The sequence below is a fragment of the Leiobunum rupestre genome, chromosome 8 (assembly GCF_980474605.1).
Source record: "Leiobunum rupestre chromosome 8, qqLeiRupe1.1.hap1, whole genome shotgun sequence".
In the NCBI taxonomy this organism is placed as follows: domain Eukaryota; kingdom Metazoa; phylum Arthropoda; class Arachnida; order Opiliones; family Sclerosomatidae; genus Leiobunum; species Leiobunum rupestre.
In genome coordinates, this window is record NC_143391.1 from 43,110,382 (window position 1) to 43,134,450 (window position 24,069).

At 37.1% G+C, this 24,069-nt stretch overlaps 3 protein-coding genes across 4 annotated transcripts; 1 reads left to right on the forward strand and 2 right to left on the reverse strand.

Annotated features, from left to right (window-relative positions):
• Positions 1-718: 718 nt before the first annotated feature.
• Positions 719-21,031, reverse strand: LOC149933404 (uncharacterized). Of its 2 annotated transcripts, none has more exons than XM_090156737.1 (10): positions 20,665-21,031; positions 20,180-20,228; positions 19,484-19,636; positions 19,310-19,413; positions 19,092-19,233; positions 18,004-18,324; positions 17,832-17,942; positions 17,153-17,391; positions 12,927-13,205; positions 719-2,026 (listed from the first exon to the last, which is right to left on the reverse strand). In XM_090156737.1, the coding sequence occupies exons 1-10, from the start codon at positions 20,791-20,793 to the stop codon at positions 1,628-1,630; spliced, it is 1,926 nt and encodes a 641-aa protein (XP_090012863.1). In that variant the 5' UTR covers positions 20,794-21,031; the 3' UTR covers positions 719-1,627. The 2 variants fall into 2 exon arrangements, with proteins under 2 accessions (XP_090012863.1, XP_090012864.1); XM_090156738.1 differs by lacking the exon at positions 20,665-21,031 and adding an exon at positions 20,300-20,425.
• LOC149933405 (uncharacterized) lies at positions 5,656-6,279 on the forward strand. The gene is made up of 2 exons (XM_090156452.1): positions 5,656-5,886; positions 6,078-6,279. The coding sequence occupies exons 1-2, from the start codon at positions 5,777-5,779 to the stop codon at positions 6,277-6,279; spliced, it is 312 nt and encodes a 103-aa protein (XP_090012578.1). The 5' UTR covers positions 5,656-5,776.
• An 867-nt stretch (positions 21,032-21,898) lies between the features above and the next one.
• On the reverse strand, positions 21,899-23,627 carry Pex3 (peroxisomal biogenesis factor 3). The gene is made up of 2 exons (XM_090155420.1): positions 23,463-23,627; positions 21,899-23,374 (listed from the first exon to the last, which is right to left on the reverse strand). The coding sequence occupies exon 2, from the start codon at positions 23,363-23,365 to the stop codon at positions 22,208-22,210; it is 1,158 nt and encodes a 385-aa protein (XP_090011546.1). The 5' UTR covers positions 23,366-23,374; positions 23,463-23,627; the 3' UTR covers positions 21,899-22,207.
• Positions 23,628-24,069: the final 442 nt, after the last annotated feature.

Sequence of the window (24,069 nt, forward strand, 5' to 3'; positions counted from 1 at the left end):
CCAAAATTCTTAAAATTTCACCCCAAAAATTACCAATTTACCCAAACTTTATGAAATTTACCTAAATGTGGTCCAAATTACCCATTTCGTGAACCCGAGAAAAACCCATGCTTTTATAAATGGAGATATTTTGTTTTAAGTGGTCAAAAACATTTTCGGGTGCCATGGCAAAAATTGAATGGCTAGTGCAACGTCTCCTTTTTTGATATTTCATATCTCATATAGGTCTATATTACGCCCGATTTTGAACCAAATCGGCAATAAACACCTCGGGTACTCTCCTTGTAAGTTAAATAAAATTCTGCTAGTAATATGCCATCTGAGAGAAGTACGCGTTTCAGTGCTTTGCTATAGTTACTCACTCGAAACATTAAATTTCCCAACGCAGTGTAAGTTTTGAGATTTTAAATTGATACCCGGCAGTGTTGCTTGCCTAGTCAGAAAGTTTTATCGAACCAGCAACTTATTTGAAAGATGAAAAATACCTCATATTGTCTGAAAAATTTACAAAAAACAATATATTTTTGAAATGTAAGGTAAATGAATTATTTTTCGATTGTGACAAACGATAATTATCGATTGGAAACGTTGGTAAGCAATATAAATTTTGATTTAAAGGCCTAGGATTTCTTCTGCCAGTTTTCCCTTAAAGTTTTCTTCCCGCCGCGCAAATATCCTGGTGGTAGGCCAACGTGTTCTGCGGTTGGCCTACCACCAGGATATTCGCGCGGCGGGAAGAAAACTTTAAGGAAAACTGGCAGAAGAAATCCTAGGCCTTTAACGGTTTAACGGGAAATTTAGAACGCGCGTTGGGTTTCGAAGGTTCAAGATTCATTTTTATGCACAAACGGATACTTCTCTCATAAGTTACTTATTATATACTTCTGGTACGCTAAATGTGTCTTTAAAGTTAAAATAGCTATCCTTTGCATTTCTAAATTGTTTAATAAATGGTAGTATTCTATTATTAATTATGATTTACGTCTTAATTTCTTAAATATTTGTACTACCGATAAAATAAAAAAATACATAATAATAGAAATATATTTGGAATTCAAGAAGCGCAAAGTTGCAAAAAAGTAAGCTTATTGAATAGGCGAACCGGCCTGTGACAGGGCAATTAAATTCATAGCTGCTTCTTATAGCGGGAATAAATAACGCTACTAGATTAAGCCTTGACAGAAGTTAAATACCTGAATTACTAATTAACTAGGCACATTTTAAATTCAGAGTTTTAAACATCCAATTTTAGCGTTGTTTATTTCAGGTATTCTTTTTAACATTTCGAAAGTTAAAATTTCGACGTTTCAGTTTTACGTCATTTAAGCGCGACAAATGAAGTTTATCTACAAAATATCACGCGGGGTACGGATGGAAAGTCATTCCTAGTAGCGTTATCTATTCCCAGTGATTAAGAGGATTGTATTAACGGTTACCTTAGCACCTCATTTGGTCATGGAAGCTATAATTGGGAGATCAACCTCCATTCTTACGCAATTTCAGCATTCTAGCACGCAATTTACAGTAGGAGGGTCGCGGCAACCACACGCTCGTCCAACAGAATTAAGAATAGCAAACGATAAAGCCTAGCAAAAGTTCGCTGAAATTGCGCCTAATCTTTGTCGGCTCAAATTTCTCGTTCCAAGAGCTCCTCGGTTTCCGGCGTTTTCACCTCGTCCAAGGATATTTTGACGGACTTGCCGCTGTTGCTGGGACTGGGTTTGCGGCTGTTGTTGCTAACGTTTAGTTGGATCATCATCTTGGCGTCTTCCGCGTTGGCCGCGGCTTCTTCGCATTTGGTCAATTTCGTTTGTTCGGAGGTCGTGTTGCTCGATTCGTCGTTCTCGATGGAGGCGCGCTGCGGTTTGCGCGCCTCGTTGAACCACAGCGTGTTTTCCTTCTGAAAGGCCTTCATGTCGTCGATGGCCTTCAACAGCTCTTTGCCCTTGCTGTTGGACATGAAATCGCTTCCCGGCATTTTGGGGAATATCTTAATTGGAAAGACTTTCGATTGTTGACAGTGTATCTGAAATCGGAAATGAGGCTCTTAAATGGTCTACCTTAAACGCCCGCAACAATTTTAGGGACAATGTCACGTGAAAGGACGGACAATTTTTCAACCCTTTGGAAATACTATAAGTATTTTGTAAGTAGATAAATAAAATGTCTTTGTTTTTTCAAAAGATTCGCATTTTTCATCCTATGAAATTAAATCGTGTAATACCTTCTTCGCCATTGTCTCCACGATTTTTCAGCGGTGTTTATTGGATTAAACACCAGATTAACAAATTTCTGACTTTCATAAAGTTACACTACTCTCCCAATGGAATTAAAGTTATTTTAGCTTGCCCAACTTGTCACTTTTTCAAATCGTATTTTTTCAGTGAAAAAGACGTCTATTTTTTTCGCACCAACGCTATTTGTACGTTTTCGGTGACGCTCTACAATTTTTTCATTGACAATTTTCTTTTAGCACCTCGCGGTTAAAATTTAAATTTTCAAAAAACGTGAAAATATTTTTCGATTTAGATGCAATTTTGGTAGTAAGTGTCCCCCCGGTACTTATAATGTACAGTACAAATTTCAACTTTCTAGAAAAAAAACACCCTGTATCTGCCTATTTTTCTAATATCGGTATCGGCCAATATCAGTCCCCTTCCTCAGAAAATGTGATAATTCCCGTGATACTTAAATGAAAATAGTAATCGAGGTTTTGATAATACAGTATAGGAAAGTAACACCTGTGATACAGATATGAAAATTAAGTTATTATTTTGAACAATAACATCAAATTAATTGTTTTTCGTTAGTCTATCGCGTATCGTTCTATTATCCATACAAAAACGTAACACTGGGCTATTTATCTATCCTTAAAACCAAAAACCAATTTAGTTGAATACATAAATAAGTCACAGGACCAGATTAATATTTCGGAGCACTAGGGGTCACAGGTCCTTAGGACCAGTTTGAAAATAGACCTTTTTCATAAGACTGCTTATAACAGGAATCTATAACTACTCCAGACGGTCGATCCGTTAACGATAATTTTAAGCCTTGGCAAAAATTAAAATATCATAAACCTCTCCTGCTTATGGCCTTTTTACTATTGCTATAGTTTCGTGTATCCTGGTTTATAACAAAACTTGGCAAGCGTGTGTTTTTTTAAGACCGAACCTTTTCCGCGAACTTATAACTTCGCAAAATGTTTGTAATCAGTAATCTTTTAGGAACAAGTTAGTTACAGAGTTTTTTTTAAATCGTATGACTGTGACTTGGTAAAATTCTGGCTGGGTATTAAAGACTGATAAATATGGCTCCCCAACTTAAAGGACACGGTATCATTTAAGAAATTCGGCCCGAGTTTCAGCATATATGAACAAATTTCAGCCATAGACGCTTAAATAAAATCTGTTCAGCGATTTGCCAAGAAGTAGTAATGCAGAGAGCCACGACATACTAACAGCGTTATATTTAAAGCACGCGCTTCTTAATGTTTCAATATACAAGTAGAAGGGCTCGTTTACTTTCGCACGCGTCTCTTGAAGGAAAAAAATGCGTGCGCGCGCTATGAACTTTAGCCTTACAAAATAACACTTATAGCGTTTTCCATTTGATTGTTCTCGAGAGCTCTAGATCGCTCTGATCAACATTTTATGTTCCATTTGCTTGCTTGATCTGCTCCGATCAAGTTTGGCGCGTTCCATTTTCCGCTCCATTTGCGGTTTTACTCTAGTCGATTGTGGCGAGATATATGACGTCAGAGACAGATTCGGAGCGAATCTCGAGCAACCAAATGGAAAACGCTTTAACATAAACGCGTGACTATTTTATTCAGTGACTCGCGCGCATGCTCGTAGGGGAGGAAAGAAAAAAGAGAGCGGCATTTATTGAAACACCTATTCAAACTGCTCTGTTTAAATGGCAACAACAATGGTAAAATCTGCTCAAATTGCACAGTGACAGCTAGGAGCAACATAAAACACCCCACACAAGGAGAACGCAACCCGTCAAAAGTCGTGGATTTTCTTGTGTACATTTTTCATTGGCTAGACGCTTTAGCACCTGTTGCCGTCGGAAGGGGAAAATTCTAAAATTGTCTCCCCCCCCCCGCCCGTAAAACGTTCAGCGTAAAGGCTCGTGACGCTCGTCCAATGAAATTCGTACACAACCCTTCGTTAGCGTGTTTAAAGGCTAGCTGCGTTATCCTTGCGTTTGTTGCTCCTAGGTGACAGTGAGGAAAGGGGGAACAGTACTATGGAATGATCTAGTTCAGAAGAAGTCCACCTGTTTCTACTTTTACTATAAGCTAGTGAAATACTAAAAATAAAACACTGTGTATACGCCATATCATCGCTGTTAAAAAAAGGCAGTCAGTTGACAATAAAATGGCAAAATTAACGATTTTCATTTACCGCACGAAATTACGACTAAGTTCCCTTTATCCAATTAAATTCTTCATTTTAATCCGAAAATAAAGCTGGAATTTCTAAACTCATAATAAGCCATTTAAAAACTAGGACGTCTCAAAACCCGGAGCCGGCATTCTCGACAAAGACTTGAGCGGAGCGTGGGCGCTACGATAATCGTGAATTACGGAGAATGTTAATGTTGCTTTCATAACTTATATAGACAGTTGTATACAAAAACTTCTGAACCTTCACCGATGAAAACTCCAACGACCATGAGAACACCACCATCGGCCCGCACTACGCCAGCTGTCGGCGCAAATCTTTTTTCGCCCATCAAAAAAACCTTTGCGCCAACTGTCGGCGCAAATCTTTTTTCGCCCATCAAAAAAACCTTTGCGCCAACCGTCGGCGCCAATCTTTTTTCGCCCATCAAAAAAACCTTTGCACCAACCATCGGCGCAAATCTTTTTTCGCCCATCAAAAAAACCTTTGCGCCAACCGTCGGCGCAAATCTTTTTTCGCCCATCAAAAAAACCTTTGCGCCAACCATCGGCGCAAATCTTTTTTCGCCCATCAAAAAAACCTTTGCGCCAACCATCGGCGCAAATCTTTTTTCGCCCATCAAAAAAACCTTTGCGCCAACCATCGGCGCAAATCTTTTTTCGCCCATCAAAAAAACCTTTGCGCCAACCATCGGCGCAAATCTTTTTTCGCCCATCAAAAAAACCTTTGCGCCAACCGTCGGCGCAAATCTTTTTTCGCCCATCAAAAAAACCTTTGCGCCAACCATCGGCGCAAATCTTTTTTCGCCCATCAAAAAAACCTTTGCGCCAACCGTCGGCGCAAATCTTTTTTCGCCCATCAAAAAAACCTTTGCGCCAACCATCGGCGCAAATCTTTTTTCGCCCATCAAAAAAACCTTTGCGCCAACCATCGGCGCAAATCTTTTTTCGCCCATCAAAAAAACCTTTGCGCCAACCATCGGCGCAAATCTTTTTTCGCCCATCAAAAAAACCTTTGCGCCAACCGTCGGCGCAAATCTTTTTTCGCCCATCAAAAAAACCTTTGCGCCAACCATCGGCGCAAATCTTTTTTCGCCCATCAAAAAAACCTTTGCGCCAACCGTCGGCGCAAATCTTTTTTCGCCCATCAAAAAAACCTTTGCGCCAACCATCGGCGCAAATCTTTTTTCGCCCATCAAAAAAACCTTTGCGCCAACCATCGGCGCAAATCTTTTTTCGCCCATCAAAAAAACCTTTGCGCCAACCATCGGCGCAAATCGTTTTTCGCCTATCAAGAAATCACAGACCGGAAGTTCTACCAAAAGTCGCTCTACTCCGATCAGCCCGGCAGTTATAGTTTCGGACATGAAAACACCACCGACCCACCGTTCTTTTGCCTGCTTGTCATTAGGAGCCCTTACTACTCCATTGGCCAAAGCCAAGGATAGAGAAAGCACTAGCAACCGCCCAGTCAAGTATGAATACTTTTATAATTAATATTTTATTATTATTGTAGTTATTATTTTGGAGTATCAATTTCAAAAAAACTTGCGGCCAGAAATATCGCATCATACTTTTTGTTATTTTGTTAGTGATGATAATAATAATTATAAATCGATCGAGAGATTTCGTTAGTATTATTATAATTATTATTCTTCCATAACAGACGAAACCTTGCAATGGATCCAGATTTCGATTTCGACAGCGACGACGATTTTGGAAGCGCGATCCCGGAAAGCCTAATGAGCGGGGAAATAGTGGTGAAATGTGGTCACCGTATAGTAGAGGTGGAAGAAACTGGCGGCGATGGTATTTCCTTAGAAGGCGTAGAATGCCTAAATAATATTATAAATAATGTTTGTAAATAATGTCTTGATAATAAAACGTAATTAGCATAAAAGCAATAAGAAGTGTATTTTTTTTGAACCAACTTAAAAACAAGCAGTTTATTAGTCCAATCTTTTTTATAACTTATAATAAGTCCACTCTTTATTTTTCGCTTAAATTATATCCTGAACGGCAGTGCCTTGTCCCCCCTCTCTTTTCTTGCCCCCCCCCCTCTCGCGGCGAAGGTCTCCCTCTCTTCCCGGCATTACCGCGAATTTCCCTCTCTCTTCTCCGTCTCGTTTTGAGTCCCTTTCTCTTCTCCCCCAAGTGCGACACACCCCCACACACACACACACACAGCCAACTTTCCCATTGAAGTCACCACAGTGAGAGCTCCACTCACTCGCTACGCTCGTTCGCTCCGCTCAATTATAACAGAAAATATGTGATCTCATTTTGCAGCTTTGAGGTTTAATTTACCGTTTAGGCCATAGAGTAAACCACTCGCATAGAGTGGAAGGCCCTATGGAAGCCCGTGAAACATTAATCCTAACTGGTCAACCTATTTTCGAGGCGTGAATCAATATAGTCCGAAGAGCGATGGTGTTGTTTTTACAATTTTTAGAGTATAAACTTACATTTTTATGCAGATATTGTACATTACATTTAGACCAACTTGTTTATTTCACGCCTCGGAAACAAGACGTTGTGTTCACAAGTTTCGCTGATAGCCTTCCACCTAGGAGCAACAAACACAACACCCCACTGTCAGACACAAGGAGAACGCAATCCGTCAAAAGTTTTGGATTTTCTTGTGTACGTTTTTCATTGGCTAGACGCTTTAGCGCCTGCTGCCGTCGAAAGGGGAAAATTCGGAAATTGTCTTCCCCCCGCCCGTAAAACGTTCAGCGTAAAGGCTCGTGACGCTCGTCCAATGAAATTCGTACACAACCTTTCGTTGGCGTGTTTAAAGGTTAGCTGCGTTCTCCTTGCGTTTGTTGCTCCTAGCTTCCACTCTGTGTGAGTAGGTTTCTCTATGGTTTAGGCTGACAGCAGAGAAAGACAATAACATAGCACAAGGACCTATCTGCTTGCTTTTTATTAAGAATTATAACATTAGATTAAGCATTTTAAGGACACACCCACAAGCAAGCTACCTATTCTTTATTAGAATTTTCTAAATATTTTACCCGCTAGAAATGCGTGTTTTTGGGTCTGGTATAAAAACTACGTCACTTTCAGTACATTTTTATAATTAATGACACACTTATGTGAAATATAATTATAACTGTCCTCTGTCAATGTTTTTCTCGAATACCGTAATTAGATCCACTATATATAGACACGGTTTATATATTTACACAGGTTAGACTACTTGTAACTTCATACGTGCTAGCGTTTTGAGCCTCTTAAGTTCTTCTGACAGGCAACCCTGTTTTCTACTATGCTACTGGTACGCCTCAATGTATATAAACAGTACTAATTAATTTATTATAAATTAAATTTTTATAAATTTTAATTATAAATACACTAATCAGCTACCGTATTTATAATTTGATAATATGTATTTTAAAATTTATTAATTATCTACGATACATTTAAATTTAAAATATAGGTGGCGCTCCATTTTTAAATATAAATATTATTTTAACAATAGTTGATTATAGTTCAGAAACTTTACACAAGCCGGCGCTGTAGGCGCGAAGTAGAATTTTTCAAATTATCTAAACGCGGGAGTAGCTCATAAGCGTCCATCTTTGAGCCGAAGTAGTCTAACCTGTGTAAATATATAAGACGTTATATAGATTTGAAATGCTGCGAAATCCTAAACTACGTCGAATGGACGACGTAACGCGTTTTTTTGGAAATTCATTGGCTGGCTGCCGTCGCTAAAAAGACACTATTGGAAAAATAGGTTTACCCAGTAGCGGCGCTAATGTTTTTTCACAGGTGGGCTAATTATTTTGTGGCCCCTAAGAATGTTGTGGCCCTTACAACATTAGTGGCCCCTAATAAATTTTCCAGGAAGCGAGAAGAGCATGGTCGTTTTATTGTTGCGGCTCTCGTCGCGTTTACTGTACCCCCTATGACCTTGTATCCGACTTGGAGGGGACACTTGCATGCCCGGGGTATTTCCCTAAATTCCCTTTCTTTCTATTGTCCATTCAACTTTCTTTAAATTTCTGCTCCCTTCCTCCCGAATCTATCTGTTTATGGTCTGCTATCTTATTGAGTAAACAAATTGATTTTGAAAGTTTTTTTTCCAGAAAAACTTTTCTTGGCAATAAAACCAATTTCTACTGGGTTTACCAGCAAAGGAATTTATGAAACCTTTATTAATTGACCGATTTTATAATTACGTTTTTGCGCGTGACAGTACCTTTACGAAGTGAGGCATAACAGGCATATTTAAATGCTTTTATACCCTAACATGGAGGCGTATTTTCACGCGCCAAATGAATTTTAAGATCCACCAATTGAATTTTTCTTCGGGAAATTGGTCTAGTTCCGCGTAAAATCACATATTTACATGCTTAATATAGTGATTTTCTATAGACTCTTAAACGCGCCTTCCCAATCGACCGCCATTACCTTACAGTCTACGGGGAGGGTGATTAAAAAACCGGTTTTGGGGGGATGAAATTTCTGCGGTAGAGGGCTTGCTCGTTGGTTGTCTGTACGATAATGGCGGCGTCCAGTAAACGTTTCTAAAAAGAGTGTATTCGAGACAAGGCTTAATGTCGACTAGGAGCCGAGTCTAGGAACGAAATCTCCGACAAAACGCAACGGTTTCTAGTTGTATATCATACCCAAAAACAAAAGTGCCTCTAGCGAGAAAAATACGCAACTCAAAAACAAATTACCGCCAGCAAGGGCCCTTTTTATTTGTAAACAATCGAAACCCAGATTTCAATCGAAAACTCTCGAGATCTTCGCTTCAAAATTCGAGGACTCCACGTAAATGAAATTCTGTAAACATTTCGAGTAAGCGGAAATCAGTAGAAAATGTGAAAATCGAAATTTATAAGGCAGGAGCTATCGAAATTGAAATCTCGTTTGATTGTTTACTTGTCTTGGTCCTTGGCTATGCACGAGATAAGTACGCTCGCGACATTAACTGGGCGCGTGCAGAAAGAGACGAAAAATGAAATTAAATCATTCGAATACGATTAGAAATGGTTCTAATAAAAGAGAGGCTTAAAACTAGGAGCAACAAACACAAGGAGAACGCAGCTAGCCTTTAAACACGCTAACGAAGGGTTGTGTACGAATTTCATTGGACGAGCGTCACGAGCCTTTACGCTGAACGTATTACGGGCGGGGGGGAAGACAATTTCCGAATTTTCCCCTTCCGACGGCAGCAGGCGCTAAAGCGTCTAGCCAATGAAAAACGTACACAAGATAATCCACGACTTTTGACGGGTTGCGTTCTCCTTGTGTGGGGTGTTGTGTTTGTTGCTCCTAGCTTAAAATACACAATCAAATGTCCCAATAAGCGAGTTTCAATTACCGCACCGCCATCTATAGGCTTTAAAAATAACTAAATTAGGATGGTACTTGCAACAACAAAAGGGAAGCCTAAACTGACGTCATAGGTCACCGAGGTCACACTCAGGGCCGGCAGGTGGTGTTCGTCTCGTGTGGGTAGTTGGCCGGTAGGGGGGAGAGCATGGATTAACTAGTTAGTTAATCCATGGGGAGAGCCTCTCAAGAAAATATGAAGAGGAAATTGAGGAATGACTTATAATAAACAGAATAATTTTATAGGTAAAAAACTACAAAAGAAAATTGTTTAAACTCTTATCACATAATTTTTTTAATTATCAAATTTAGTACAAAACCTTATTTGCGCAAAGCAAAAATTTTGCTGCGCTTTGCGTATATGAACTTACTTTCGATTTCTAGCACCCACTCCTTGCTACTTTCGTATCTTCTAAATCGAGAAGTGAGGAGGGGCTTCCGTTTAAATTAGCGACGATCTGAGGTTATATTACTAAAAAGCTATTAACAAGCGATAATTATGCAACATTGCACTTTAAGGCTGCGTCCGTTATCTTCCAGGCTGGCCGTGATAGAATAGAACTAAAGCAAAGTTATAAAACGAACTTAAAAGGGGACTCCTGGAACTCCGGGACCCCCCGCACCACGTGACCACAGGGGACCCTATTTACGCCACTATTGTTTATTTTATAAATCGAAGTCGGACGTGGTAGCTACTAAACAAACATTTGTAGTAACGCAGTACTCGCGACGCTAAAGGAAATAGAAAATAAACATAGGTTTATTCATAAGCTCGTCTGGTCGACGGCCGTAGCTACTATTTCTAGTAGACACTATTCACTAAATCGGAAAATCGAAACTGGACACTACGTACTTTGTTTGGATATTTTATTTACGTGACGGTTCTTGTTGTTTAAAAGTTTTTGGAATAGCTTTTAATCGGTTTAACAACAATTTTCAGTCGGACCCAGGGCCGTGCTTAGGGGGTGGCGAGCTGGGCGGTCGCCTATGGCCGCTAAAATTTTCCCATAAGGATGTATATACCGGAGAGCCGATGCACTCAGTTTCGCCCATGCCGCGAGACCTCTAAGCACGGCCCTGGTCGGACCAGTCCATTAACCTAAAGTTCCGAAACCGTTCACCGTTCTTACACACATTAAAATTATAATAGTATGAAAAATTATAACACAAATCATTACCTGAATCTCTGAAGTTTTAAAATTTGTTAAACAAACTAACCGTTAAATTATAAAATACGGTCCTCATTTATTCCCTCAGTTAATAGAATTTGAGATACAAACGATAGCACGACGCGAGACGTAGCTATGTTTTTAAACAGACACTATTCGTAAAAATAATACAATAAATCTAGGAGGTTGACGAAACAGTTCCTTAGAAACTATGAAGATATGCGTAGTGCGATACTCGAGAAGTCGGTTTCTAAACCAAATTTGACGAAGTGTTGAAGACTTCAAATGTTGAAAAATATGAAACCATTTTCAATTTGAGGACTATTTTTCCAAATGCTGGAATAGAATATCAAAATTTTCATTTCGCCAAGTGGGCATTGCTTTGCCAAACTCTTCGAATTTAAGGGGGGGGGGGAAGCTCCCCCATCCCCGAATTCTAAGTGGGTATTTTACCCACTTGGAATTTACCGTGTGGGTAGTGCTACCCACTATACCCACACCTTCCGCCGGCCCTGGTCACAATGCGGTATTACGTCAAAGTACTATCGTCATCTGCTTTTAGTCTAACATGTGTCGGATATTATTGAAACCCGCTAATACTTCTTTCTACAAAGTAACGTGGCCTTCTTGTTTTAATGTTGCTCTTAAGTCACAGTCTCTTACTTTTACAAGTCTACGAGCGCGCGCTATAGTCGCCAGAGGAATATAGGTTTTACTAGCGCTCGTGCGAAGAATATACTAATAAAGCTGTGTCAACATAATATATTTATTACTTTTTATTAATTTTATTTTATAGAAACATCTATTGAAAATTAAAACAAAAACTAGAAAAAAAATACACAAAAAGTTTTGCATTTCGCACAAGGCTGTGTTTTTGTCTCAACAAACACATGGAAATAACCTCTATCAAACGTTGCGTACGTGATTTGGAACCTCAAAGTGATTTCAGAAACTGGTTTTGAGATTTCAGCACACGATTTTCGTGTTGATTTCTGTGATTTTGTACTGATTTCGAGATTTTGGAACTAATTTTCGCAGAGATTTCGGGAATTTCAAGAGTTTATCAAATAAATTTTCGAAAACCTACATGTAAATCTTCTGTTCGTTTTAATTTATTTTCAGACAGTGTAATTAATGATTGGAATTCGCTCCCCAATGATATTGTAACCGAAAAAATTATCTCAAATTCCGCTCAAAATTGTCCCTCTTTTACAACGTCGATTTTTAAAATATGTTCTTTATTGTATTCTTTTTTTATCTATATTATTTTGTTAAATTGATTATTTGTCTTTCTGCCAATAAGCCACCCTTGGGCTCGTGGTTGTTGTTCAATAAATAAATAAAATAAATTTTCTCTTAAGTGTACAGGAATTGTACGAATGTCGGACCCCACGGCCGTAAGTCTAAACGTGAAAATAAACATCAAAGCAAACCACTTTAATGCACGCGATCGGATTAAGGGAACTTACATTGTTAGTGGTAATAATATCGTGGGGTAAATGAAAATGGTCAATTTCACTAAATATTTTTGTCAAATGACTGCTATTGTTAATGGCGATGATAGAACTTACACAGAGTTTAATTAAGTATTCCACATTCTCAAAGTAAAAAAATATAAATGAACTTTTTCCACCACTGTACCTCTGACGTTTTACGACAGCGCCACGGGTGGACTTCCTCTGAACTAGATCATTCCACGGTTTTTCCCTTTTTCCCATAGAAAATATACAAGAGGAATAGAGGAATAGTATATCTAGCTTGGACAAGACTTTAAAATGTATCTCGAGGCTCTAATGGTACAGGTTTGCACAGAATGCTTCTGGTTCAATAGACAAGGCTTAAGTCTTAACAATACCGGAAGTTAATAGGCCTATTTGACTACCGTGTCACAGAGCAATTTGAGCAGATGCAGCATAGTATTTTTTCACATGCCACTTTTTTTTAAATATAGCGAAATCCAATGGGTCAACTTAAAAAAATAATGAACTCGTTTTTACCTGGCACAAGAATTCGTTCAGCTGATTCATGAGGAAGAAACTCGGTCCAATTTTGAACAAAACACTAGGCACGTGGCGCCAGCTGGAATACTCGAAACGGACTTTGAGAACTTGGAATGGCGGCGCTGCCGACGCGGCACTTCCCAATTGGCCGTTGTGATAATTTTCGTTGTCGATTTTGCTATTTGCGACTTTATTCATCAAAAGGTTCAATGCAGGAAGGAATCGGTCGCCGTATGGGCTACCCTCAACCATCGGGGGATTGTTCTTGCCCTCGGCCTGTTGGCAACAAATAAAGACATATCAGTCGCTTAAATATTAGAAATGCGATCAATAGAGTAATGGTACTGTGACGTCCTAGTACGTCACCCATGCTCTTTCCTATAGATAAAAAATTTGCGATCAAAATGGCGGCCATGGCCAAAGCTACGGAGTGCTACTATCTATATCTTTGATATAATTAATTTGAATTTAAAAGCGCGTATACAGTATTTGGGAAAATGGGGTAGTAATTGCCCCCAGCGCTCGAGCGAAGTGAGTGCGCGGCGCCATCAGGCGCCAATATTATGTTTTCGATTGCACAAGTTGAGATGTTTTTTTCTCACTTTGTCACTGTTGTGCATTAATTCTTTGGCCAAAAATTTTCTTTCAATAAAATGCTTTGAAATTGTAGACTTTCAACACGCGTTAACTTCACTAATAACCATTTGCGGAAATTTAAAAAAAAATTCCAGCTAAATGTCGATGCTCAAAAAAAGGCACGTGCATAACGTATTCCAAGTGCTCAAAACGCGGAAAACGAAGTACTTTGAGGTGCATATCATTTACATATTCAGTTAACACACAAATCCCTTATTTGTAAGAGTTAAGTATAGTCTACACACTTATTTCTACGTCATGTAACCTACTACCACTACAAATTTTATTTTCAGTATTAGGGCCCACTACTTAGTACACACCAAACATACATTTTGATTTCACGTGTCCTGCTCTATCTCTGGGGAAAAAGTATACAACTTCCATTAAACCTTGGAGGAATAAAACAAGTATACAGGAGTTGCGGAGACCTGCGAAATCGGTTTCGTCAGTGACCGTGATCTCGCGCGATTCGGAGGGGTTCAAACGCGACTAGCGCCAACTGCATTCGGGATTTTGCAACTATTTTCATTTTATAGCATTGTTTTCGCGTCGTCTGGTTTGTTTTATTCCTCCAAACAAATACGAGTCATTTTGGAAAAAGGCGCAAAGAATTTAGAAATGTTTCAAAACCAACCAGACGACGCGAAAACAATGATATAAAATGAGAATAGTTGCAAAATTCCGTATGCAGCTGGCGCTAGTCGCGTTTGAACCCCTCCGTCTCGCGCGAGTTCACGGTCACTGACGAAACCGATTTCGCAGCTCTTCGCAGCTCTCCGCAACTCCTGTATACTTGTTTTATTCCTCCAAGATTAAACTAGTTACGAAAATGCATTGAAATTCGCGATTTTCAAAACGCGTTCACTTCACTTAAGGTCTTTTCACACGAGCCAACTTTTCAAATCAAAATGCTCAGTCAGCAAAAATGGATCAGTGATCCATTTTTTTCTGGCGTACTTTTTTGGTGGATCAACTCATCGAACTTTTATTCACACGAACCAACTAGTTTACTCAACTCAAAGTTGACTCATCTAGTTGGATCAAAAAGTTGGCTCGTGTGAAAAGGCCTTAATTCTTATTTGCGGTAACTAAAAAAAATACCATCATACTCCTTACACACTAGGCTTTCATCTAAAAAAAAAAAAGTGGGGGGGGGGGAATGGCTGTTCTTCACTTTTGCCCAAAATATAAATACAGATGGGCGGTCATCTGCGAGATGAAGAAATTCCAACGGACTTTTTAGCTAAAGTTCAGGCTATTCCCATAGTTTGTAAGAAATTTATGCCATTCTACATTCTTAGATACTTGAATTCATTCTTTAAGGAATAGGAAACTCACTAGTTCCCAATGTCTGAAGCACAGTTTTTCATCTGTGTAGACTAGGTTTAAAACCCCCTTTAAAACACCAATTTACTAATTACTTTTACAATTTGCTGCTCTAGATCAACCCGAGCAGCATTTCATATTCATATGTTCATTGAATGGTCTTGATCAGTCTAGTCCTAAAAGCCAAATTCAACTAACGAAGATTGTTCTCGGAACAACATGCTCTGTTTATCCGCGTGTTCCAAAATAAACCTAACTAGACATGTATCATTTCTCCCTCTCCTAGCTCAATGATGACAGTTAATAATCACCTAAGCTAATACCTAAGGCACCACCTTAGGCCCAAGTCATCTAGCAGCGACTTTTTATGCCTTAAACAGGTGGCCGGGTTACAATGTATAAGATGGTTAAATCTCCAAACATTATACAATAAAATGGTCTAAACCCCTATTTAGCACTATACGTACCAATAAATATAAATACAGTGTAAAACTAGTACAATTGACGGCTTTAAAATACATTTTGAGCGTGAAAATACCAATACATGTTATGGTCAAAAAAGGCTGTGTGCCCAAGACATGTACCTGTAGTGTCGTGCGCTAAAACGTCATTCCAAAATCCGTTAATTACAATATGGGGGCAGGGTACAGTGGCGTAGCCAGAAATCCGGCAAAATTGAACTACAGCGGCCTCATGTAATTTTGCTTTTTTTTTGGTGGAGAATGTAGCACTTGACGCGTAGATTACAAAACTATTTTTTTTTGGGGCCGCAAATGATAATTTTTTTAATTAACTGAATTTTAAAAAGTAGTAATTTTAGGGGATTACAGTTTTTTTTGGCGGAGAATGTAGCGCTTGACGCGTAGATTACCAAGTTATTTTTCTTTGGGCCGCAAATGATAATTTTTTTAATTAACTTAATTTTAAAAAGTATTAATTTTAGGAGATTAGTAACGTTTTTCTAAAAAATAGTTCCGTCGTGTATCCGTCGACACCACTTTTTTGACGCGCCCCAGCCCCATTCCGAGCATTGACGGTGGGCCTTCTGTAATCGTACCTAGTGGCATCGTAATTAGTTAAATCGTATAAACTTAAATAGTAACAAAAATGAGAACAGGTTTGCTTAAAAATCACGTAAAAGACGTTACTAAATTCCCCGTATTGGCGCTTGACGCACTTTGAGATTCCCCGTATTGGCGCCTGACGGCGCCGCGCACTCACTTCGCTCAAGCGCTGGGGGCACGCGGCGCCTCCCCAACCACATACTAAAAAAAGCGATGGGCAATCTATAACGCGACCTAGAGGACAGTACCAAGCCTTACGCATCAAGTATATACTTTTAATATCTACCAAAAACACAAAACACCTAGAACATGAACAAAAACTAATTGATTTTATAAAGTATGGGAATATCACGTGGAAATTATTAGGACACCGAAACTGTGGTGTCGGCGAACACACGACGGAAAAAAGTACAACGAAACACGTGAAAATGCCCAAAAATGAGAAATTATTAAAATTTACATTAAAAAATTAAATAATCATTTGCGGCCAAAATAAAAAATACCATCGGCATCTACGTGACAAGGTCTTATCAGGCGCAACCAAAATTAATATAAAATTCAATGAAAATGAGAAATTTTTAAAATTAAAATTAAAAAATTAAATAATCATTTGCGGCCAAAATAAAAAATACCCTATATGTGGGGCAGTCATGATGGCTGTCTCACTGGCCGAACGTTTTTTCGCAAAGCGCACTTTTGTCCGGGCCTGTTTAATCTCGTAGGCCGCTGTAGTGCTTAGGCGGAGCGGCGGGGTACAAATACATAGACTTATGTAGTTCACTTCGCCCAGCCAGAGATATGCCCCAGAGGGATGTTTTGAAACCAAAACCCTCCTTGTCTACGCCAAAGGCAGGGTATTCCAAAAAAGGACGGAATTTGCATATCCAATAAAAGTTAAAATTTTACGCTGCAGGATTTGTTAATTTTTTTAAAAAATTCTAGTATTTTCAAAATTATCCTCAAAAGTTTATTTTTCAGGGATTTCATAGATTTTTTGGATCATTTTCAAAATCATTATTCGTGGATTTTGAGGATTATCTTTCTTAGATTTTGGGGATTTACTAAAGAATATGCCATTTTTAATAAATCCTAAATTATTGGAGAAATTTTAAATAAAATTTTGGGTTTTTTCAGGGACAGTAAAAGATTTATTGGAATGTCCAACAACACGAATAGAACGTAATAATATGAACATACTTTGTGATGAACCCCGCGGGAAATTACAACTACGACAAATTGTGAAGCTGATATTGTCTGCGACAACCAGGTAGCCACAGTTGATTGAACTCCCATATCCAATTCGTCTAGCATCACCTCCATGTTACAAAATGATTTCAAATACTCGGCGAATTTAAGGACAACATCCATATGTCTCGTACAGTCAAAAGAATACAGAATCAACACTTTTGGCTTTGGCATCTCAAGCATGGCGGAATCTAGAAAATATTCGAAATATTAGCTAGAATTAGTACATAGGAAAAAAAGAAACTGCGATAAAATATAAATTAAAACCGGCTTGCCACAATTTTCTTAGATTCAAATTCCCTGACCATTCTAAGTTATTTTGCCTGACTTCTTAAGGCCAAAATTAGAGTTTTAACTTTTACATTTAACAAAAGTTAATAAATTTTAACAACTTATATTTCAGTACAAAAATTATTTCAACGTTAAAAAACCTTTCAAGGATCTAAATAATAACAGAATTTGCCATAGATCCGAGAGCAAAATTACCTTAAAAAAATGTCAAGATGAAACTGAATTCCCGGACTTTTCCATGACTTTTTACAAATTCTTAAATTTCCCTGACTTTGTAGCTCCATTTTTAAATTCCCTGATTTCCCTGACATGTGGCAAACCCGGTAAAAATACTACTGACCTTGTGGACCAATTTTGTGACATAGTTTATGCATTACAAATCCTAACAGCACTACAACAAATAAGGAACCACACATTATTAATCCAAAAACTAGTTGGTGGTTAAAATTCCCTGGAAAAAAAAGTTTTTTTTTTAAAAATTCGCATCAAATTTAACTAAAGCACAAACATACCAACATCAAAAACCAAAATTTCCAAATAATCATTTGGTTTGCATTCAATTGTGCTATTTGTGAAATCAATAGGAACAACGGAAACATTGTAGTTTCCGTTTGGCACATGCTCGAATATGACCGTATGCCATTCTGATTGACGCTGATAAGAAACGTAGCTGGTGAGATTAGATGTCAGTCCATTGGAACTGGATAACTGAATTAAATAAGAAGTGACTGGATGAGGTGACGCCGTAAATTTCAATTCAACGATATTTCTTTTCAGAGCTTCCACATTGACCATTTTCAGAGGAGACCATTCACAAGGGTCGTCTGTGGTTTCTAATTTTTTTTTTGAAAATTCAAAGTTTGGTTAAATAAGGTTGCCGCAAAATTTTCAGATTCAAATTCCCTGTTTTCCCTGACCATTTTAAGAGATTTTTCCTGACTTTTTAATTCCAATTTTTTTTTGTATTTTACTTTTATCAAAAGTTAATAAATTCAAATGAACTTATAATTGCAATGTTGAAAAAATTAGCCAAACTTTCAAGGTAATAAATGATAATCATAGAATTTGTCATAGATCTAGAGTAATATTACCTTCAAAAAGTGTCAAGATAAATTCCCTGACGTGTGGCATCCCTGTTAAATATTATTTTACATCCCACTTGCAAATTCTCAAAACATTTTGAAATAAGTTCCTTGAAATCTTTTTGGTGGATTAGATTTATTTTTTAGAAATTAGAGGATATGTAAATTTTTTTTAGCATTAAAATCAATGCGCTATTTCTCGAGGATTTTAGATTTATTTTAAGGTTCTTTCATTATTTCAAGGATTTTGTGTATTTTTAATAAATTAATCTTTCAGTATTTTCAAAAAATATTTTGAATAATTTTGTTGATTTTTCAGTTGTACACCTCTTAGCATACACTAACCAGTGGTTACCAGAAAGAGTGAGCTATATGCTTAACCACAAATCATATTTACATGCCGATGATATTAATAGAAATTAAGGTCTTTATGTCTTTTTTCGTTGGGACAATTGTATTGTTCTCTTCAAATAATAGGAAACAGATGAAGCATATTTCGATTAAAATTCAAACTTTACCAGTTCGAAGTGGTGGGAGCAATACTTTGTAATGAATTTCTTCATTTGTAGGTATTGCGCTAGCTATTACATCGTATAAGAGAGATCCCTGATCCATCGCCTCGTAACAGTCGTAATACAACGAGATATCACTACTGGATTCCTATAATGGTTAGAAAACCAAATACATTATTAGTAATATTAATTAAATAACATCAAATGTTAAATTATGAACATACACTATTAAAATTCCTCTTGGCCCCACTAAAGTCGAAAAGTCTACAGCTTTGATACTGATCATGGTTACGAATTTGACTAATATTGAACAAAAATGCAGATATTTCTGTTGGGATAAATAAATTTAATAAGAAATCCTGTGTCTTAAGTTATTTAATATGAGAGCTTGATCCTACCAGGGTTGGAAGTTTTTAAAGAAATATTCAGAGCCCAATTTTGGATCTTGAATTTATCATGGAGATATTTGTAAGCGAAAAGCATGAACGTAAATGAAGTTTGACTTTCTAGATAGAAGACTCTTCTCCCTTGCAATTCATAATGCCTACAAACTAAAAAGAAAATGTAATGTTAGAATTGAATTCCTTCATTAGAAAGTTAAAATACAGAAAATTTGACAGCCCCTTATACACAAACCAAACAAATGATACAATGACTTCATTTATAAAAAAAAAAAAAAAAATTACTCTTTCGCCTACTCCACTAAATTCGTCACAACTTTACTACATTTATTTTGGGTAAAATACTCAAACTAGATTTTAACTATAAAATATTAAATTATCAGTACTAAAAAGTTATTGAAACTATAACACCCAAAAATTAGCAATAAATTTACCCATTTATCACATTGCATAAAATAATCAAGTAGATTATAATTAATAATTAGATTTTCGTTAAGAAATGGACCAACAATACGACTACATTGTTCCATGAATAATCACTAGTCATTATATTATAGTACAGGTACGGTGGAAATATAGAAGTAATGGGTCATCCGTATCCCTAACCTCAATTAGCACTAAGTATATCCTTTCCTACATTTTTCTCATGTAAATTTTTTATCAGTTCACAAATTTCACATAACATTTGCATACTTTCAAGAGGATAGATTGTGCAAGCTCTGACATCCTCGTCTCCCGATAGCTGTAAATTAAACGTTTATAAAAACAAATATTAAATCATATTACAATCATTTGATAACGATGTAAACATACAGGATTCGTACAAAATTTTTGAATTTCAAATCCCTGACTTATCCAAGTTATCCTGGACCATTTTTTGGCAATATCCCTGACCTTTTTGGTAATATTCCTGGTAATTTTCATGATTTCAAAGTGAAACAATTTTTTTTAAATATCAAAAACTTAATTATATTTTATAACAGCATACTGAGAGAGTCTCTCTCCTCTCTCGGGAAAAGGTGCCAGGTATGAGCGCCCAACATTTAACATTATTATTTAAATCCCTGACTTTTTTCTCCAATTTGGAAATCCCTAACTTATCCAGGTTCTGTACAAACCCTGGCATATATGAGAATTAAATATATCAAAATTCAGTTATTTAAAGATTGAAATGGTACCTGTTGAGAACAGCTGACATTGGATTTTACGTCACATAAAGAAGGATTACTGAAATGACTTACACCTCCAACTAGAACACTTTCAAAATAACTTAATAAAATGTACGTTGCTAGTCCCGTAAGTTTCATAGAGGCATTATTAAACCGCTAATTTGTAACAAAATTTATTACACTAAATACAAATTCAATTAAAATATATTTATCATTTTGTTCCGAGGGAAATTACAGAATGATACGCGTTATCAGAAGAAGGCGAGTTTCCGAGAAAAATAAAACCCTAAATTAAGCAATCAATAGACGGAAATCGTTCGCATGCTCCAAGCAGAGGATCTCTGGCTTCAAGCTGCTAGCGTCTACACCATGGCCAAACTATTCCCAATTGTTTACTAAAAGTATGAATCGAAATTGGACCAAAACCTGCACCTGCAAGGCTGGCAGGGCCATAGAGATAGAAAATGAATAGAGGGAAGATTACCGCGTTAAGGCACCCCTGTTTTTGACCGGGAAAATTCTTCCCCCCCCACGCATGTATGGAAGTGGAGATGGGCAGAATTTGCAACGCCATCTATCCTTCTTTTGCTTGCATCAAATGACAGTTGATTTTCAAAAAGACATAATGTATTTCATTTCACCGCGCGTCGATGGCGCCACGTAATCTGCCCATCTCATGGCTGCCTACATTGGTGAAAAGAGGGGTCGGCACTCGCGGTCAACTTCGTCAGATACAATAGGGCCTCTATTTCTTTTCTATCTCTATGGGCAGGGCAGACGAATAGATACGATTTTGAAAACTTGTAACGTCACAGCTGTAGTGTTAATAGTGGCCGCCATGACAGTTACCGTTTTTTATCAATAGGCAAATTACAATGGTGACGTCGCAGGGTTTCAGACGACAACACTCTATAGCTGCACCTTTTACTTTGTGCTACCTGAAAGCACAACTCAAGCAAGTCGTCTCTTTCAATTTGAAATAAATTCGAAAAAATAATCCTCTATGTGTTTTTATATTAGGCTGACTCGTTACTTAATTTTTTCTAAACATTTTAAAATTTCTATTAATAGTATACTACTGTCATTACTGAAAACAAAACCCTGTTTTCACAAATAGGGTTTTTAGACTTGCCTGACTTTTGCTGTAAGCCAGGGATTTGAAAAAGGGAGGAGCTACAGTTCAGTTCAGTTTTTGTACGGAGTTCGGAAATTACAGGGATAGTTGCCATATGAAAAACAAAACTTTAGAAATTCAATAAAAATTTAATATTAAAATTAACTTCAGGATATTACACTTGAAACTTCTTTAAGCACAAAAACAAAAGATTTTAAATAAATGTATATTATTGAAGAAAAAATGCATATTGCCCCACGTGACCATAATATTATAATATTTTATAACATAAAATAGTATTTTTAAATTAATTGATTATATGAAGTTGAGGAAAAATGTTTATAAACATCAATATATTAAAATGCCCATAATTAATACATAGATAGGTTTCAAATAAGAAGTTAAACCGAAAGTTTGATAATTTAAAAAAAGGGTTTCTTAAGAATTATGGCTTATGGAGGGTCTGATATTTTGATCAGCATCTATAGGCTGGCTAAAAGCTTCGTATATATTAGCTGCAAATGTTTTAGATTTTTCACCTTGCAGTAGTTGTTGTAAAAGCGATGATTTAGTCCCATTAATTGAGCAATTGTTACGGGTTTTAAAATGAGAATGCACAGCGGGTAGTATTTTTGCCAATGGTACAGCAACTTGGTGGGGATTAACAAATTCTCCTTGGTTAATATGCATCATGCTTTCAGATATTCTATCAAAAATTGACACAAATCCCAGATCAATTCCCTCATTTAAAATATTTCTAAAATCGGAAGTGTCAAGGACATCTCTCGTTTCTAATAACATTTTATGAAAAATCGTTGTACTAGTTTCAACAGTTGCATTTGCTGTAAGAGCTCCAATCTCAAGGGCTCCATCAGGTAAAAGATAGGAAGAAATATTTTTACAAATTCCCTTATTTTCGTTCAATATGGACTTTTTAACAGTTGCTAAAATTGGTTGGAAATCAGAAACAACCAATCTGTCTTTCAAACTTAAATGGCTCAAAGAATCTTTTAACGTATCCCTTATTACTAAAATTAATTCTTGGATTCCCGAATTAAAGAAATGGTTAACACAGCCCAAATACTTTTGTTGAACTTCTTGGGAACAAGATGAAAAAGCCCCATTTAAAGGTTCCGATATTCCTAATTTTTTAATTTGTTTTTGGGTATCCATATACATGTAGCCGCCTATGATACTTAACTGTACCCTTAGAAAAACAACCAACAATACTTCCCCACAAATTTCACTAATGCTCTCGCAAAAAATCAAAATTTTCAGTTCTTCCCATACTTCTAACTTTTTCTGGGGGTTAGTTTTTAACTTATCTATCAACTCATCTACTTTCAATATTGATTGAACAGATTCCCGAACTTTGGGAGTTAAAGACAACACGGTGGTGTCACAAGTCTGTAGCGTTCCTTCAAAATGATGGTAACGTTTCATTTGATCTAAGAAATCTTGAGTTTGGCGGGTCTCCCATTCGGATAGCTTTGATATCAAGATGCGTCGAAAAATGTAAGCCCCTCCAACGACTCCTCCCAAGACAAAAAATTTCCTCTTATGGCGGCGAAAGAATCCGCTGATACTATTCCACATGTTCAACGCCTAAAAAGAAATGGAAACCTTGGATTACCAACCATGCTAAGCAGGAATTGCAAAAACCATAGACCAACACCATAATGCAAATCCTTACCAAATCTCAAATTTATGATTGATAAATTACAACAAAACGCTTAAGCCATTATGCTACGAAAAATGTTTTATCGAACTCCAGATCATGGACTAATTATTTAAGCATACAAATTAAAAATTCTGCAGTTATTATTTCAAAAAAAAACCTAAGATGGAAACAAACAACTATCAACACTCAGACGTAGGTAATACCAAGGAGGATAATACCCATTTACAAATTTTACAAGAATTTTCTGTACATTAGAGTACATAAATGTTTCTTTTTGTTTTAGAAAATTTTGCCTATGGTGTCAGCCAAAGCCCTTAGACACCAAATGAAATGCTTTCCTCTATTTTGCTAAAGCACACTAGTTTATCGCGCCTTATAATATCTAAAAAATAATGATGGAATAAAAACTGCAGCTTTTAGAAGGCACTTAGACTATTTCGAAGTTTGATATAGAGAGTTTATTCAGAGAAGTGACTATTCGGGGTATTCGCGACCGAAAACTATCGCTACGCCCCCTTTAGTTCGCCACTGAAACCTAGATAGATAGAGCCTAAATTAAAAGCAGACGCTACTAGTTTTTCCTCGTCATTATTCGTAAGTTTGTCTTTATAAATAATGA